The sequence below is a fragment of the Myotis nattereri genome, assembly GCF_964212035.1.
Source record: "Myotis nattereri genome assembly, chromosome: 2".
Taxonomy (NCBI): domain Eukaryota; kingdom Metazoa; phylum Chordata; class Mammalia; order Chiroptera; family Vespertilionidae; genus Myotis; species Myotis nattereri.
In genome coordinates, this window is record NC_138076.1 from 91,568,546 (window position 1) to 91,587,658 (window position 19,113).

At 42.0% G+C, this 19,113-nt stretch overlaps 1 protein-coding gene across 2 annotated transcripts in view; it reads left to right on the forward strand.

Annotated features, from left to right (window-relative positions):
- Nucleotides 1-19,113, forward strand: part of THSD1 (thrombospondin type 1 domain containing 1) — a 53,341-nt gene that overhangs the window by 7,602 nt on the left and 26,626 nt on the right. For both annotated transcript variants that reach the window (XM_081082815.1, XM_081082814.1), the window contains exon 2: nt 480-1,445. In XM_081082815.1, the coding sequence (XP_080938941.1) occupies nt 480-1,445 (966 nt within the window). The remainder of the gene's footprint in view (nt 1-479; nt 1,446-19,113) is intronic.

Below are 19,113 nucleotides of genomic sequence, written 5' to 3' on the forward strand. Positions count from 1 at the left end.
CTCCCTCTCAGTTTCTCCCTCTTCCTTCCTCTCTAAAATCAATAAAAACACATTAAAAAATAAATAAACCAAGCTTCTCAGACTTCACTGTAAATCCATCTCCCCCAAATACCTGAACACCAGAATATGATTAAAATGAGAAAAGTGAGGTATTAGATTTTTATCTTGAACCTAAAAATTGTTACTCTTTCTTTATAGATTTTCATTGCAGACACATTATACTGTTGAATGTTATGAATTCAGAGTATTACTGTTTATTTTAAACATAACAATAGAAGAGGAAGATAAAGGAACAGATCCATTTTAAAATTGAAACAGTATAGTGCCCACCTCCCTGAATCAGCACTCAGCATCATTTTATATCATTCTTGGCTCAGTTCAAACTTCTCTTGTGTCTATAATGATTTTTTTCTTTGATGTCTCCCATAGTGCTGCTTAACCATGCCTTTGTAAAACCCATTCTGACCATTTCATTTCAGTTCTTGGAGAAGCTGAATATCTCCTCTTGGGAGAGCCAGGACATGTAGCGCTAAGCAACACCACAGTGTCTGTGGATTTCCAGTATTTTGATGGTGCTAATGGGACCCTGAGGAATGTAACTGTGCTGTTGCTGGAGGCTAACACCAATCAGACTGTGACCACCAAATACCTCCTGACCAACCAGTCCCAGGGGACACTCGAGTTTGAATGCTTCTACTTCAAGGAGGCTGGCGACTACTGGTTCACAATGACTCAGGGAGTGACAGACAGCAGCACTCCAGTTCCCTGGTGGGAGAAAAGTGCCTTTCTGAAGGTGGACTGGCCCGTCTTTCAGGTTGATCTGAATAGGACATCCAAAGCAGCAGAAGGCACCTTCCAGGTGGGCCTTTTCACCAATCAACCACTATGCCTGTTCCCTGTGGACAAGCCTGACATCTTGGTGGATGTCATCTTCACCAACAGTCTTCCTGAGGCAAGAACAAGTCAGGAACAACCACTGGAGATAAAAACCAGCAAGAGGACAGAACTCTCTCAAGGCCAGTGGGTTGAGTTTGGCTGTGCACCTGTGGGGCCAGAAGCCTATGTCACCGTGGTGCTGAAGTTGTTTGGCCGAGACTCGGTCATTACCTCCATAGGACCGATTGACCTGGCCCAGAAATTTGGATACAAATTGGTGATGGTGCCAGAACTCACATGTGCGTCCCGGGTGGAGGTGATGGTGCTGCCCCCACCATGCATCTTCGTCCAAGGAGTGATTGCTGTCTTCAAGGAGGCCCCCAGACGTCCTGGGGAAAAGACCATTCGCCTGGCTGAAAACAGACTGACTTTGGGACAGAGGAGAACAGTGTTCAATTGCACTTTGTTCGACATGGGGAGGAATAAATACTGCTTTGACTTGGGCATTTCAAGCAGAAGCCAGTTTTCCACAAAGGAGAAGGAGTGCATGCTAATTCAGAGAAATATAGGTTGGTATTGAGATTTAAATTTTTGAAAATCAAATTAATGCCTTTATGCAGTCAAAATTACTATTTTGAATTTAGGTGAACTTAATTTTCTGTGAACTATATCGTCATTTTTATGGATCACTCCTCATAATGGCACTAATAAACATTAGCATTATTACATCATATGGCAAGTCCATGACAGGTGTGATCAGAGTTCAAAGCTAAATCCCAAGCTGTATTTAGTAACTTGCTAGCTTGCTCACCTGAGCATGTCTTTTTCCTCTTAAGCCCTTCATTATAAGAATGAAGCCTCTTTAGTGAGCTTTCAAAGCAAGATTTCTAAAAGCTTCAAGTTCTGAATTATTTGCATAAGCCCTACCTAATCACAAAGAAGGGCTATTACAATCCCATCCATGCCTCATGTTCCTCTTTACATTTCTTTCCCTTTTCCTGGGTGCAAGCCTGGTCTTGGCAAGAGGGTTAACCTGACAGAGATTGTCTGGTTCACTTACATGTGGCTCTGTCGGCATCCCCACGGAGCTGCATGTCCCTCGACAGCCAAACCTCTATCCAATCATCTTTGTAATTCCAAGTGTGTCTTCATCCGGGTCCACCCACTTCCTCTCCTTAGAGGAAGTCCCTTTCTTTTGACTGTCATCCCACCCACTGGCCACTTCCCTGCTTGCATTTACCTCTCTATGCAGCCCAGATTACATAGCCCATCTCATCAATCACTCTCCTACCCACATCCTCAACTCTACCTTGTTGTCCTTCTGATGCACCTGCTAGGCCACAGCCCAGCACTGCATGGATCCAGCTAACTGCAGGCTACCTATTGCACTGAAGCTGCACAAGAAGATAGCACCAGGCCAGTATGGGGGATCATGCATACACCCTCAGCTAGACCCACCAATGTACCCAGCAAGGCACCGTGGTGGGTTCTGCTTCAGTTCTCCACAACCGCTCTTTCGACCTCCTCTCCTAGTTAACTCTCAGAGCTGACTTTGCCTACCATACCAAGCAGCTGGAAGCCTGAGGTGCGAGCTCCCTCACCCTCCCACCAAAATCTCTGTGAGGCTATCAGCCCTATCCTCTCCACATCCTGCTTTCACTGGGGAGAAGTGCCGTTCTCCTGTGCAAAGTCAACCCGCCCCTCCACTGTGGAGCCCTGCCTCTCTGCCCATTTTAGGAACCTTCTGGTAATCATTATCCCTTCTCTCTCCTCTGCCTCCAACTGTCCCTTCTTTACTGGTTATTCCCATCAGCTTTGAAATATATTTATCTAAATTTCTAAAGTTTTTAGAAATCTTGCTTTGAAAGTTCACTAAAGGGGTTTCATTCTTATAATGAAAGACTTAAGAGGAAAAAGACATGCTCAGCTGAGCACACCAGCAAGTTACTAAATACAACTTGGGATTTAGCTTTGAACTCTGATCACACCTGTCATGGACTTTCCATACCTCCTATATAATAAAAGGGTAATATGCAAATTGTCCCCTCGACCAGGAGTTCAACAGGAGTTTGATCAGGGGGAAGGGCCCCTTCCCCCAGCTGGCCTGGCCTGATTGGCCCCGATTGCGGTGGGCCGGCTGGACTCCACCCGTGCACGAATTCATGTATCTGGCCTCTAATGATGTAATAGTGCTAATGTTTATTAGTGCCATTATGAGAAGTGATCCAAAATATACTTAACTCTCTTATCTAAAAACAAAACAAAATCACCCCTCATCATCTGGTTCTTTCTCAGAAATCACACTCTTTGTATATATATTGATTTCAGAGAGGTAGGGAGAGAGAGAGAAACATCAGTGATGAGAATCATTGATTGGCTGCCTCCTGCACACCCTCCACTGGGGACTGAGCCCACAACCCCGGCATGTGCCCTCACCAGGAATTGAATCATGGTCCGTGACCTCCTAGTTCATAGGTTGATGCTCAACCTCTGAGCCACACTGGCTGGGCAAGAAATCACACTCTTAATCTCTTCTTCCTTTTATAGTCCAGGTTCTTGAAAAAGCCATCCATACTTTGGGGTTCATTTTCTCACCTCACATTCACTTTTCAACCCACTCCAAACCCATCATCCTACCCTAATGCTCTCATTAAAGTAGCCAGTGGATGACTTCTGGGTCCCAAAATCCCTAGATGTTTTTTAGTTTGTATCTTCATTGACCTTGAGTCTGTGATGTTACACTTGCTTTTTACCTCCTGTTTTCTAGCTGTCCTTCATGGTCTCCTTTGCCTGCGGCTTCCACCACCTCATCTCATCCCTTAAGTGTCAGACTTCTACTTCTTGTAGAGTCTCTGCATTTCTTACTCTTCACACATGGTAGGTGGTTACTATCCTGATGCTGGTGACTCCAGATTGTCATCTCTCCCCTACATTCAGGTGTTTGTGAATAGCTGTCACCCCTCAGATGTCCCTGAGGCACCTCAAAAGCAACATACCTGGAATTAGACTCATCATCCTACCCCCCAACCCTGCTCCTCAGTACAGGACTCCACCATCCATCCCTTGTTCAACGCGAAAACCCAGGAGTCTTTCTCTTCACCTTCCTATAAATAATTCACTGTGTCCGGTAGATGTTGCCTCCTCAAAGAACTTCTGAATGTCTGAATCTCTGAGTCTCCCTAGTTTCACTGACACCAGTTGGTTTAAGCCTCCATCATCCCTTATCTGCATTCCTGCAACAGATTTTAAAATGGTTCCCCCCATCCACTTCATTCTCTCACTGTAGCCAGAGGGGTTGTTTAAAATGCAGGTCACTCACTGCATTTCCCTGCTTAAAATCTGTCAGTCACTGGGCTTGACAGGCTCCTCCATGGCCAGACTGCCCACCCTACAGTCACTCTGGGCTGGAGCCTGGGCCAACCTCACCCCACCTTAACCTGATTAAAATTAACCCATCCCCCAAGTCTCCAGTTGGGTTACTCCTTCTCAACCCAGACTAGTTAAATTGCCGTGCTATAAGCTGGCACACCATTCTTGGGATGTTTCTCATGGCATTATCATTTCTGTTATTGCTTGTTCAAGGTCTTTCTTCCCCTGACGTGCTCCCCCCGCCCCCCTCCCAATTAGGGACGCTCATTTGGTGGCAAAAGCCAACCTGTGCTGCTATGAAGCTATTTATGATCTTTATTTGGCTCACTTAGTATGCCTGGCACATTAACAGGTGCTTAATACATGTTTCTTAAAATAATAATTGAACTCAGATGTGGCTAGTCTCACATTAGTAGGAAAACAATTGTGTTAAACTCATTAAAAATAACTCAAGATATGCTTGCCTTTTCAGAAGTTACTTGTTAAGAGAAAAAAAATTCTAATTGACTGAATTTAATGGAAACAAACCAAGGGGAGTAAAGACATTTGGGCCATTTGATGAAAGGCATTGGAAGTCTACCTGGTTGGTTCTCCCAGCTGCTGAGTTTCCCCCAGATTCTTCCACTCAATGTCTAAAGACTGGGTTTTCCCCCACAGCAAGGTGTGTGTGTGTTGGGGGGGGGGGGGGGGGGGGGCGGGGCAGACACTGGGAAGAGGCAGAATAGGAAGTGGTTCTCTTAGCATCCACACTGAGGGTGGTCAGGGGCTCCCCTGTGAGGCAGTAGCCACCAGATACAACTGGAAGCAGTACCTGGAGGGGCTAAATGATCCCGGAGACCCCAACAGTGGCTCTGACTCCGGCTGATCAGTGAAACTTATGCTAGTGATAGGAATCTCCATGTCTTCCCATGTTTTTAGTATAAAAATATATGATTGAATCAAGTTCTCTTATAATAATTTTCCATTTCAATTGACAGCTCTCACCAGTAAAGACTGCCTTTTTTGTTGTTGTTGTTGATCCTAACTCAAGGATATTTTTCTCTTTTTAAAATTTATTTTTTAAATTTTTATTGTTGAAAGTATTACATATGTCCCCTCCCCTCCCATTAACCCCCTAATTGTCCTGCCCCAGGCTTTCACCACCTAATTGTCCTTGTCCATGGGTTATGCATATGTACATACAAGGTCTTTGGTTGATTACCTCCCACCCACCCACCCTCCCCTGCCTTCCTCTGACATTCCGCATTCTGTTCCATGCTTTCATGTCTCTGGACTCTCTGTTCATCAGTTTATTTTGTTACTTAGATTTCACATATGAGTGAGATCATGTGATACTTGTCTTTCTCTGACTGGCTTATTTCCCTTAACGTAATACTCTCTAGGTCCCTCCATGCTGACTCAAAGGGTAAGAGAGTCTTCTTTTTCACTGCTGCATAGTATTCCATGGTACAAATGTACCACAGCTTTGTTTTCCACTTATCTATTGATGAGCACTTGGGCTGTTTCCAGATCTTAGCTATTGTAAGTAGTGCTGTTATGAGCATAGGGGTGCATATATTCTTTCTGATTGGTGTTTCAGGTTTCTTAGGATATATTCCTAGAAGTGGGATCACTGGGTCAAATGGCAGTTACATTTTTAATTTTTTAAGGAAACACCATACTGTTTCCATAGTGGCTGCACCAATCTGCGTTCCCACCAGCAGTGTACCAGGGCTCCCTTTTCTCCATATCCTCGCCAGCACTTGTCATTTGTTGATTTGCCGATAGTAGCTATTCTGACACATGTGAGGTGATACCTCATTGTCATTTTAATTTGCATCTCTCTGATGATTAGTGACTTTGAGCATTTTTTCATATATCTCTTTTTCACTTTTATTTTTTAAACATATATTTTTATTGATTTCAGAGAGGAAGGGAGAAGGAGAGAGAGATAGAGAAACATCAGTGATGAGAGAATCAATGATCAGCTGCTTCCTGCACACACCCCACTGGGGATCAAGCCCACAACCTGGTCATGTGCTCCTGGCCAGAATCGAACCTGGGACCCTTCAGTCCGCAGGCCAACTGTCTATCTACCGAGCCAAACGGGGCTCTCTTGGCCATCTGTATGTCCACCTTGGAAAAGTGTCTATTTAGGTCTTTTGTCCATTTTTAATTGGATTGTTTGTCTTCCTTTTGTTAAGTTGTATGAGTTCCTTATCTATTTCGGAAATTAACCCCTTATCAGATGTGTCATTGGCAAATATGTTCTCCCTACAGTAGACTCCCTGGTTGTTTTGTTGATGGTTTCTTTCGCTGTGCAGAATTTTTTTATTTTGATGTAGTCCCATTTGTTTATTTTCTCCTTAGTTTTCTTTGCCCTAGGACAGTGGTCGGCAAACTCATTAGTCAACAGAACCAAAGGTCAACAGTACAACGATTGAAATTTCTTTTGAGAGCCAAATTTTTTAAACTTAAACTATATAGGTAGGTACATTGTTATTAACTTAATTAGGGTACTCCTAAGGCTTAGGAAGAGCCACACTCAAGGGGCCAAAGAGCCGCATGTGGTTCGCTAGCTGCAGTTTGCCGACCACGGCCCTAGGAGATATATTGGCAAACATATTGCTGTGAAAGATAGCTGAGATTTTGCTGCCTATGGTTTCTTCTAAGATTTTCATGGTTTCATGACTTATATTTAAGTCTTTTATTCATTTAGAGTGCATTCTTGTGTATGCTGTACATTGGTGGTCTAGTTTCATTGTTTTGCATATATCTGTCCAGTTTTTCCAACACCGTTTATTGAAGAGACTGTCTTTACTCCATTATATGCTCATGCCTCCTTTGTCAAATATTAATTGAGCATAATGGCTTGGGTCGATTTCCGGAGTCTTTGTTCTGTTCCATTGATCTATATGCCTGTTCCTGTGCTAGTACCAGGCTATTTTGATTATAGTGGCTTTATAGTATAACTTGATATCTGGTATTGTGATCCCTCCCTCTTTATTCTTTTTTTCTGAAGATTGCTATAACTATTTGGGGTGTTTTTTGGTTTCATATAAATTTTTGGAGTATTTGTTCTAGCTCTGTGAAATATGCCATTGACAATTTATTAGGGATTTCATTGAATCTATAATTGCTTTGGGTAGTATGGCCATTTTAATTCTACCAATCCATGAACACGGTATATTCAGCCATTTGTTTATATCTTCTTCTATCTCTTTTTTAACTTCCTGTAGTTTTCCTAATACAGGTCTTTTTCTTGCTTGGTTAAGTTTATTCCTAAGTATCTTAATTTTTTTGTTGCAATGGTAAATGTGATTTTTAAAAAGTTTTTCTTTCTGAGAGTTCATTATCCTATATAATAAAAGCCTAATATGCAAATTGTTCGACCAGGAGTTTGACCGCTTGCTATGATGTGCGCTGACCATAGGAGACAGCGCGGAACATGGTGGGCGTCAGCGACATGGCGCTGGCAGCGGGCAGCAGTGGAGGTGCTGCCAGCCCCGATGGGCCCCGATGAGAGCGGGACCACGGGGGGATGGTGGAGCAGGTGAGCAGGTGGCACCAGGCCAAGACGGGTGTGAGTGGGGGCCCAATTGCCCCCGCCTATTGCCCTGCCGGAAGGATGGTGGAGCAGGTGAGAGGGCAGCACCAGGCCATGGCAGGGTGCCAGGTGGGGTGGCAGGACTGTGGGGCTATGAGGCTGGGGGCGCGAACTGGGGCCCAATCCCCGCAGACCACCTGAGAGACCCCACCTGTGCACGAATTCTTGCACTGGGCCTCTAGTTGGTGTATAAAAATGCCATCGATTTCTGAGTGTTAATTTTGTATCCTGCTTCATTGCCAAATTCATTTATTAAATCTAGTAGTTTTTTGGTTGAGTCTTTAGGGTTTTCTATGTACAATATTATGTCATCTGTGAATAATGACAGTTTTACTTCCTCCTTTCCAATTTGGATGCCTTTTATTTATTTTTATTCCTGTCTGATCACTGTGGCTATGACTCTGGAGAATATTTTTTCTATTGATTTTTAGAGAGAGTAGAAAGAAGGGAGGGAGGGAACAAACAAAGGAGGGAGGAAAAGAAAGAGAAAGACCTAAATGTGAGAGAGATACATTGATTGGTTGCCTCCCACATGTGCCCTGAGCAGGGCCAGGGATTGAACCTGCAACCCAAGTATGCCCTTGACTGGGAATTGAACCTGTGACCCTTCCATACCTGGGCTGACACTCTAACCACTTAACCACACAGGCTATGGCAAGACTGTCTTTTTGAAAATGGCATTAATCAGGTACCCCGTTGAACTTATGGTGACTTATGTGAGCCACTGACTCTACTGAATTTCTTATTTGTTCCTTTTGAAAATGGAATAATAATGTATTTTATATGTATGTCTCTGTGCAAATATGTCTTAGGACCTTAAGATACTATGTAAATAACAATTTACAGCAAATATATAATAGATGTTGCCAAAAATGATTTATTATCTTCATTTATCCTACTTAGCGTGAAAGTTTATATTTTTCTCTGCAGAACTATTAATATGTGTGATTATGAGATGCTGCCCCAGATCCTGCTAGGGGAGTGTTAGTAATATATGACACAGGCACTATAGTAACTTACAAAAATCTAAATTGAGAAGTTCTAAATTCTGAACACATCTGCCTCAAAGTTTTCTGCCAGGGAGTATGGGCCTTGTATCTCAAGGCATGAAATATATTTAGGGCAAAGTTAGAATTAATGAGAAAGGGTATAAATTCATATTTACATAGTATTTTTGGGGGAGGGGCTAATAAAAATAATGTATAGTTAACAGTTTCTTGATAATTTAGAATTTTTGGCCATCTTGTGTCTCTGATTAGATGGTATTGCTTTTCCTTCATAATGACTGAACAATAGCTTTTAACCAAGAATAGGAGTAATTATCTCTGTCATTTTGTTCTTATTTTCAGGTGCTTGCAATAATAGTATTATTTTTACTTCTTTGCCAGAATCTTCTTAAGCCACTTGTCCACCTTGTGAGATAGTTTACCTAAAGTTAGAAAATATAATTTAAAAATTTCATATGAGCAGACTGTTGCATGCTTTAATACTCTATAATTCTCTGAAAATGAATGAACCAGTAAACCCTTTCACCTAGTAGAACTCCTACTCTTCCTTCGGGATTCCTTTACAATATCTGACATAGTGTTTGTGACCATCTAGCATTAAAAAAACTCACATTGATATAGTGATTGCTGTCCTAAGTGCTTTATGAATGCTAACCCATTTAATTCACATAACCCTATGAGTTAGGTTTATTATGTTGTCAATTTTATAGGTGAAGAAATGGAGGCACAGAAAGGTTAAATAATTTGCCTAACATCAATGGTGACTTGTTAGACTAGCTCAGCCATGGGCAAACTACGGCCCGTGGGCCGGATCCGGCCCGTTTGAAATGAATAAAACTATTGAAAAAAAAGACCGTACCCTTTTATGTAATGATGTTTACTTTGAATTTATATTAGTTCGCACAAACACTCCATCCATGCTTTTGTTCCGGCCCTCCGGTCCAGTTTAAGAACCCATTGTGGCCCTCGAGTCAAAAAGTTTGCCCACCCCTGGACTAGCTTGAGACTTCCCTTTTCCACTATACATACTGCTTCTTATATAATCACCTGTTAATTCAGGTATTTTACAGTATAAAGCTCTTAAATTGAAAAAATAGTTCTGATACTTTTTACTTTGCTGGTTCATCTTGTGCTGTTCAGTACTCTTAAAGACATGTAACTCACTTTGGAGTCAGTTGGCCCAGGCATAAGCACAATTGATTCAGTATGAGTGATTCTGCATGGAAGGTCTGTGCATGGAAGTTCTGAACTTCTTATCCAGGTACCTTTACTCCTACTGGTACTTTTAGCTACTCATTTGTCTATGAGCATTTTTTGTTTAGTTACCTTAGTCTCTTGAGCAAAATGTCTTGCAGATGTGAATATTTGAGAGGCTTTATTACTTCAGAGAGTGTTCGGGGTGGAAACAAATCTCCCTTTCCCTACTCCAGACAAATTTTTCTCATTTAGAATTAATATTCTCTAGAGTGGCCAGAAAGACATTTGTCCTGGCCGAACAGGTTTGTTATGTAGTGTGAACACATGTACGGACAAAACACAACAGCCTTTCAATTATGAAGTAAGATTTTTGGAATATTGGCAATCTTGCTTTTTATTTCTAAAACATGAACTACAGTTATCTAATGAGTTTCCATTTTTCCAAGTATTTTCCTCAAAGTTATTAGCAGAAATCTGCAGGGAATAGGTAGAGTTACTTAAGGCATTTTTAAAAATTTGCCTGATTAAATTTGTTAATTGCTTTATTTGAGTGATTTCCTATTTCATGTTTGAGTAATTTGATTTAGAAATAAAAAGGCATAAAACTTAGCTTAAATATTTATTTTTTAATTCTTGATTATCCTCCAAGCCATGATTTTACATTTCAAGGGAAAAAGACATTTCAAAATGAGATTTTTGACATTAAGATTCATGCTTTTATCAAAACTTTGTTTTTTCCTGGCCCCCACTAATGAAATTTTTAGTTTGACAAATGACTTTATGTATTTAAATAAGTCATATTTATGTAAAGTATAGAAGAGTTTAAAAAGAATAGCATAAGGACTTAGCTTTTGTTATATCTACCTTATAGTGGTCTTAAATGTGAGCACAAGAGAAGGATAAACTATACATTGACTTAATTTTCAATTTAGATTTCACAGTAGTGGAATTACCAGTAGATTTTTCAAAAATAAATCACAATACTTTAACTCGAGAGACTTTAATATCATGTTCCCAAAGCTATGGAAGTGCTGGGGGCTTAGTGTCTGAACAGCTCTGAAGCTTGAGGCCAAAGCCGGCTCCTTGTTCTGCCATTTGAGGAGCTGTAGTGTGATTCAGGAGGCACAGAACCAATATTATGTTCAGTTGAACCTCTGGATGGAACATAATTACCACACCTCAGTTTATGTTGGTCCAGGATACTGGTTTGTAATATTCCTACTCTTGTGTAATCCAAGAGACTTTTAATCGCTGTAAAGAACTCATATTCCATGACTCATTCCAAAGATTGCGCCACCTGGCTCACCTGAGAATGTATCTGTCTTACACACTCTCCTTTTTTTTTTTGTAGTGCTTTGTGTTCCTTTGACTGTATTGTGAAACTTTGCTCATAAAGGATGAAGAGAGATCTTTATGCAGAGAATGCTTTGGAGCCCATTGTTGGCATGACTAGTTCCCTAGGCCCGTGGTCGGCAAACTGCGGCTCGCGAGCCACATGCGGCTCTTTGGCCCCTTGAGTGTGGCTCTTCCTAAGCCTTAGGAGTACCCTAACTAATAACAATGTACCTACCTATATAGTTTAAGTTTAAAAAATTTGGCTCTCAAAAGAAATTTCAATCGTTGTACTGTTGATATTTGGCTTTGTTGACTAATGAGTTGGCCGACCACTACAGCCATTGGGTCTTGGGGTTGGATGGGTGCTGATAGAGAAGGAGCTTAGGATAATCTTTTTAGGGAACTATTCAATTATTCTATCTGGCAGTGATTGCATATGTGCTTGGAAGAGAAGTTTGCATTTATCAGTCAATAATAACTGTTCTGGGAGTGTTTTTTATGTATTTTGAAGCTCTGGTGTTAGGTATATCCCCATTCAGGATTGTTAGAGCTTAAAGCTCTTTGCTGAGTTCATCCTTTTATCATTATGTAATGTCCTTCTTTATCACAGATAATATTCCTTGTTCTGCAATCTACCAGTCTTGTCTGATGTTAATTTAGATGCTCCAGTTTTTTTATTTCTTAAAATCTTTTTAAAATTAAATTTATTGGGGAGACATTCATCAATAAGATTATATAGGTTTCAAGTGTATAACTCTATAATGCATCATCTGTATGTTGCATTGTGTGCCATCCACTCAAAGTCAAATCATCTTCTGTTACCATATATTTGACCCATTTACCCTTTACTATCCCCTCACTGTTCTTCCCTCAGGAAATCATCATACTGTTGTCTGTGTCTATGAGTATGAGTTTCCATTTTATATTCCACATAAAGTGAAATCAGATGGTTCTTATCTTTTTCTGACTGAAGTATTTCACTTAGCATGATATTCTCAAGGTCCATCTATGTTGTTGTAAATGGCAGTATTTTATCTTTTTTTATGGCTGAACAGAATTCTATTGTACATAGGTACCACATCTTTTTCTTTAAAAAAAAGTTTTTATTGATTTCAAAGAGAGGAAAAGAGAGGGAGAAATAGAGATAGAAATATCAATGATGAGAGAGAGTCACCGATTGGCTACCTCCTGCACACCCCCACCAGGGATGGAGCCCACAGCTTGGGGATGTGCCCTGTCCGGGAATCCAGTCATGACCTCCTGGTTCATGGGTCGATGCTCAACCACTGAGCAACACTGGCCGGGCTTCTTTATCAAATCATTTATCGAAGGGCACTTTGGTTATTTCCATGTCTTGGCCACTATGAATAATTCTGCAGTGAACATAGGGGTGCATATGTCTTTGAGAATAAATGTTTTCAAAATTTTTGGTAGATACCCAGAAAAGGGATTGCTGGATCATATTGTAACTCTATTCTTAATTTTTTTTTCTATTCTTAATTTTTTAAGGAGCCTCCATACTGTTTTCCATCGTGGCTGTACCAGTTTACATTCCTACCAACAGTGAAGGAGAATTCCTTTTTCTCCACAACCTCTCCAACACTTGTTATTAGTTGTCTTGTAGATAATAGCCATTCTCATAAGTGTGAGGTGGTATCTCATTGTAGTTTTGATTTGCATTTCCTTAATAGCTGTGAAGTCAAGCATTTCTTCATGTATCTATTGGCCATTTGTATGTCTTCTTGGAAGAAGTGTCTGTTGTGTACAAATACAGTTTTCTTTTGATTAATGTTCACAAGGTGTAATTTCTTCCATCCTTTTACTTTTAAGCTGTTTATATATTTATATTTAAAGTTTCTTTTAAACAAAATATAGTTGGGTCATACTTTTTTAACCCAATCTCAAAATCTCTCTTTTAACTGATATATTTTTATTATTTATATTTAGTGTAATCATTAAGTGGTTAGATTAAGATCTGTCATCTTGCTAGTTTTATACTTATTTGATCTTTTTTGTTTTTTTAAACTTGAATTATTTATTGTTTAAAGTATTTACATATGTCTCCTTTCCTCCCCATTGACCTCTCCCCAGCCGCTCCCCACCCACCCCCCCCAGCACATGCCTCAGCCCCCTAGTGTCTGTGTCCATTGGTTATGCTTATATGCATGCATACAAGTCCTATGGTTGATCTCTTACCCCCACCTCCACCCTCCCCTACCTTCCCTCTGAGATTTTGGAGCTCTGTTTGATGCTTCTCTGTCTCTGGATCTATTTTTGTTTATCAGTTTATGTTGTTCATTATATTCCACAAATGAATGAAATCATGTGATATTTATCTTTCCCTGACTGGCTTATTTCGCTTAGCATAATGCTCTCCAGTTCCATCCATGCTGCTGCAAATGGTAAGAATTCCTTCTTTTTTACAGCAGCATAGTATTCCATTGTGTAGAGGTACCACAATTTTCTGATCCACTCATCTGCTGATGGGCATTTAGGCTATTTCCAAATCTTAGCTATTGAAAATTGTACTGCTATGAACATAGGGGTTAATATATCCTTTATGATTGGTGTTCCTGTTTTCTTGGGATATATTTCTAGAAGTGGGATTACAGGGTCAAATGGGAGTTCCATTTTTAATTTTTGGAGGAAACACCATACCATTTTCCACAGGGGCTGCATCAGTATGCATTCTCACCAGCAGTGTAAGAGGGTTCCTTTTTCTCTGCATCCTCACCAGCACTTGTCATTTGTTGATTTATTGATGATAGCCATTCTGACAGGTGTGAGATGGTACCTCGTTGTTGTTTTGATTTGCATCGCTCGGGTGATTAGTGACTTTGAGCATGTTTTCATATGTCTTTTGGCTTTCTGAATGTCCTCTTTCAGAATGTGTCTATTTAGGTCCTTTGCCCACATCTTGCTAGTTTTATATTTATCTGATCATTTTTTTTGTTAAAATTGTTTTTTTTCTGTATTCTTTTGGATTAATTGAATTTTTAAAATGATTTACTTCAACTGCACTATTGTTTTATTGTTTATAATTGTTTATACCTTAAAATGCTTTTTAGTGATTGTCTTAAGAGTTTTCAATATACATCAAATTACTCTCAATCTGCCTTCAAATAATTTAGTTTGCTTCATATGTAGTATAAGGATCTTATACTAATACACTCCCACTTATTCTTCCCATTCTTTTTCTGATTGTTGTCATACACTTTATATAGGCTATAAACACATAATGCATTATTACTACTTTGCTTTAGACCATCAATTATATTTAAAGCATTTAAACATTTTAAAAGGAATTTTATCTTTATAAATGCCATTTCCAGCACACTCTTATTTTTTTATATAGATGAAAGTTTTTGTCTGGTATCATATTCCTTCTGTCTGAAGGATTTTCTTTCTTATTCTTTTTCTTTTTTTTTTTTTTGGCTTGTTAGTTTATTTATTTATTTATTTATTTTATTTTTTAATATATTTTATTGATTTTTTACAGAGAGGAAGGGAGAGAGATAGAGAGTTAGAAACATCGATGAGAGAGAAACATCGATCAGCTGCCTCCTGCACATCTCCTACTGGGGATACGCCCACAACCCAGGTACATGACCTTGACCGGAATCGAACCTGGGACCTTTCAGTCTGCAGGCCGACGCTCTATCCACTGAGCCAAACCGGTTTTGGCAGTTTATTTATTTTTGACAGTTAAACAGAACTTAAATCATCATTCCAAGTTAAAGTTAATGATTGCCTTGTATACCAGAGATAGATTATATAATTCCACAAATACTGAATACATTAGAAAAAGATAATAGTGGAAAATAGTAGAAGAAGGGGGAGTAATACCTGTGAGGGAAGTCATTTACTTCTAAAACTAGGGAGGAAAGATCACAGTAGACAGCTAAATTACACAATACTCCAAGTGGGTATTCACGCATCTAAAAAGAGGATATTTACCAGCAGAAGTATAAAATTGCTTTTCTAAGGCTTTTAGCAATTTGATGAGTCAAATATTCATTATATCAAACTTTATATTTTTTAAAATTTTGTATTTGTTTCAGGTGCACAGTATAATGGTTAGACAGTTATATAATTCAATAAGCGATCTTCCTGATAATTCTAGTACTCACCTAGCTGGCATCATACATAGTTATTACAATACTAGAGGCCCGGTGCACAAAAATTTGTGAACTCGGGAGGGAGGAGGGGGCCCCCTCAGCCCGTCCTGTGCCCTCTCGCAGTCTGGGACCCTCGGGAGATAACAACGTGCTGGCTTAGGCCTGCTTCAGGGTGGCAGAGGGCAGGCCCAATCCCTAGGTGCAGCACCTGGTCGGGCTCAGAGCAGGGCCGATTGGAGAGTTGGGGCACCGCCCCCTGTCATGCACAGAGCAGGGTGGATTGGGAGATTGTGATGCCACCCTCAGTCACGCTCAGGGTAGGGCCGATTGGGGGGTTGTGGTACCGCCCCCTGTCACACTCAAGGCAGGGTCGATGGGGAGGTTGCGGCGCCACCCCCTGTCACGCACAGAGCAGAGCCAATCAGGGGGTTGGGGGTCCGTACCCTGTCATGCACAGAGCAGGGTCAATCAGGAGGTTGGGGAGCTCCCCCCGTCACTCACAGAGTAGGGCCGATAGGGGAGTTGGGACACCACCCCCTGTCACACACAGAGCAGGGCGGATCAGGGGGTTGGGGCCCTGAAGGGTGTCCTGGATCAGGGTCGGGGTCCCCACTGGGGTGCCTGGCCAGTCTGGGTGAGGGGCTGAGGGCTGTTTTCAGGCTGGTGGGTGACTGAAGCTCCCAACTGCTCCTTTTCTTCTTTTTTTTTTTTTTATTCTGGGCCAGCTTTAGCTCTGACTCCAGCTCTGAGGCCTCGGCTGCTGAAAGCAGGTATCTGGTTTGTTTGTGTTCTATAATCGAAACACTGTATCAACTTCAACTCTGAGATCCCAGCTAGCTGAACGCAGGTTTCTGGGTTTTATTTTAGCTTCTATATTTGTAACTATGTTTCAAACTGCAAGCTCAGAAGCCGGCAAGGCAGGCGGGGAACGTTGGTTTCCTCCGTCAATGAAGCAAGCAAGCCTCATGTTAGTTTCAAGCTGCCTGGCTGCCGGCTGCCATCTTGGCTGGTAGTTAATTTGCATATTGCCCTGATTAGCCAATGGGAAGGGTAGCGGTCGTACGCCAATTACCATGTTTCTCTTTTATTAGATAGGACTAGAGGCCCGGTGCACAAAAATTTGTGCACTCGGGGGTAGAGGGGTCCCTCAGCCTGGCCTGTGCCCTCTTGCAGTCTGGGACCCCTTGGGAGATAACAACCTGCTGGCTTAGGCCAGCTCCCAGATGGCAGAGGACAGGCCCAATCCCTAGGTGGAGCCCCTGGTCGGGCTCAGAGCAGGGCCGATTGGGGAGTTGGGGCACCGCCCCCTGTCATGCACAGAGCAGGGTGATCGGGAGGTTGTGATGCCACCCTCAGTCACTCTCAGAGTAGGGCCGATTGGGGGGTTGGGGCACTGCCCCCTGTCACACTCAAGGCAGGGTCGATGGAGAGGTTGCGGGACCACCCCCTGTCACGCAGAGAGCAGGGCCCATCAGGGGGCTTGGGGCTCTGTACCCTGTCATGCACAGAGCAGGGCCAATCAGGGGGTTGGGGCGCTGCCCCCTGTCACGCACAGAGCAGGACCCATCAGGGGGTTGGGGCACTGCCATCTATCACCCACAGAGCAGGGCAGATCAGGGTGTTGGGGCGCCGCCACTCTCACACACAGGGCAGGGCCGATGGGGAGGTTATGGCTCTACCCCGTCACACACAGAGCAGGGGCCGTGGAGGGGGGGAGGTTGGGGCGCCGCACCCTGTCACACACAGAGCAGGGCCGATCAGGGGGTTGGGGCGCCGCACCCTGTCACACACAGAGCAGGGTGGATAGGGAGGTTGTGGCCCCGCCACCTGTCACAGAGCCACAGGGCGATCAGGGGGTTTGGGCGCTGCCCCCTGTCATGCTGATCCCGGTGCTTGGACGCCTCGCGGCTCCGCTGATCCCGGTGCTGGGAGGCATATTACCCTTTTACTATATAGGGTAGAGGCCTGGTGCACGGGTGGGTGTCGGCTGGTTTGCCCTGAAGGGTGTCCTGGATCAGGGTGGGGGTCCCCACTGTGGTGCCTGGCCAGCCTGGGTGAGGGGATGATGGCTGTTTGCAGCTGGTCACACACCCTTCAGGGTGGGGGTCCCCACTGGGGTGCCTGGCCAGTCTGGGTGAGGGGCTGAGGGCTATTTTCAGGCTGGGGGTGACTGAAGCTCCCAACCATTCCTTTTTTTCTTTTTCTTTCTTTTTATTCTGGGTCAGCTTTAGCTTTGAGGCTTGGCTCCAGCTCTTAGGCCTCTGCTGCTGAAAGTAGGTTTCTGGCCTTTGCTTACAATGTTGCGATCCTGCTTGCTGAAGCCCGGCGGACTAAAGCAGGTTTCTGGGGTTTTGTTTAGCTTCTATATTTCTTACATAGTTGCTTAGACATGCAGCTCAGAGGCCCTCAGTGGCAGGCGGGGAACGTTGGAGTCCTCCGTCACTGAAGCAAGCAAGCCTCATGTTAGTTTCAAGCTGCCTGGCTGCTGGCCGCCATCTTGGCTGGCAGTTAATTTGCATATTGCCCTGATTAGCCAATGGGAAGGGTAGCGGTCGTACGCCAATTACCATGTTTCTCTTTTATTAGATAGGATTATTGTCTATAATACCTAAACTGTACTTTACATCTCCATGACTATTTTGTAACTTCTTACTCCCTTCACCTTTTGCATCCATCTCCCCTGCCCCTCTCTCATTTGTTCACTGTATCTATAAATCTGTTTGTTTTGTTTGTTCATTTATTTTGTTCTTTAGATTCCACATATAAGTGAAATCATACAATATTCGTCTTTTTCTGCCTAATTTATTTCAGAAACTTAGCATAATACCCTCATGGTCCATCTATGATAACAATTGTGACAAAATGGTAACATTTTTTTAAATGACCAATATCCCTTTACATATAATCTATCTTCTTTATCCAGTCACCTATTGATGGGCACTTGGGTTGCTTCCATATCTTAGCTATTGCAAATAATGCTGCAATGAACATAGGGGGGTGTATAACTTTTCAAATTGGTGTTTTGTATTTCTTTGGATATATTCCCAAAAATGGAATTGCTGGGTTATAAGGTAATTCTAGTTTTAGTTTTATGAGTAACCTCCACACTGTTTTCCTTAGTGTCTGCAACCAATTTGCAATCCCACCAGCAGAGAACCAGAGTTCTCTCTTCTCCACATCCTTACCAATACTTGCTGTTTGTGGATTTGTTGATCATAGTCATTCTGACAAGTGTGAGATAATCTCTCATGGCGATTTTAATTTGCATTTCTCTCTTGATTAGTGATGTTGAACATCTTTTCATATATCTTTTGGCCATTTGTATGTCCTCTTTGGAGAAATACTTATTTAGATCCTCTATACATTTTTTATTTGAATAGTGTATTTTTCTGGTGTTGAGTTATATGAGTTCTTTATACATTTTAAGATATATATATATATTTATTGATTTCAGAGAGGAAGGGGGAGGGAGAGAGATAGAAACATCAATGATGAGATTGAATCATGGCCCTATTCAGGGTCCTTTGTGATTCCATCTAAATTTTAGGATTATTTGTTGTAGATTGGTATTTTGATTGGGATTGCATTGAATTTATAGATTGCTTTGGGTAGTGTGGACATTTTA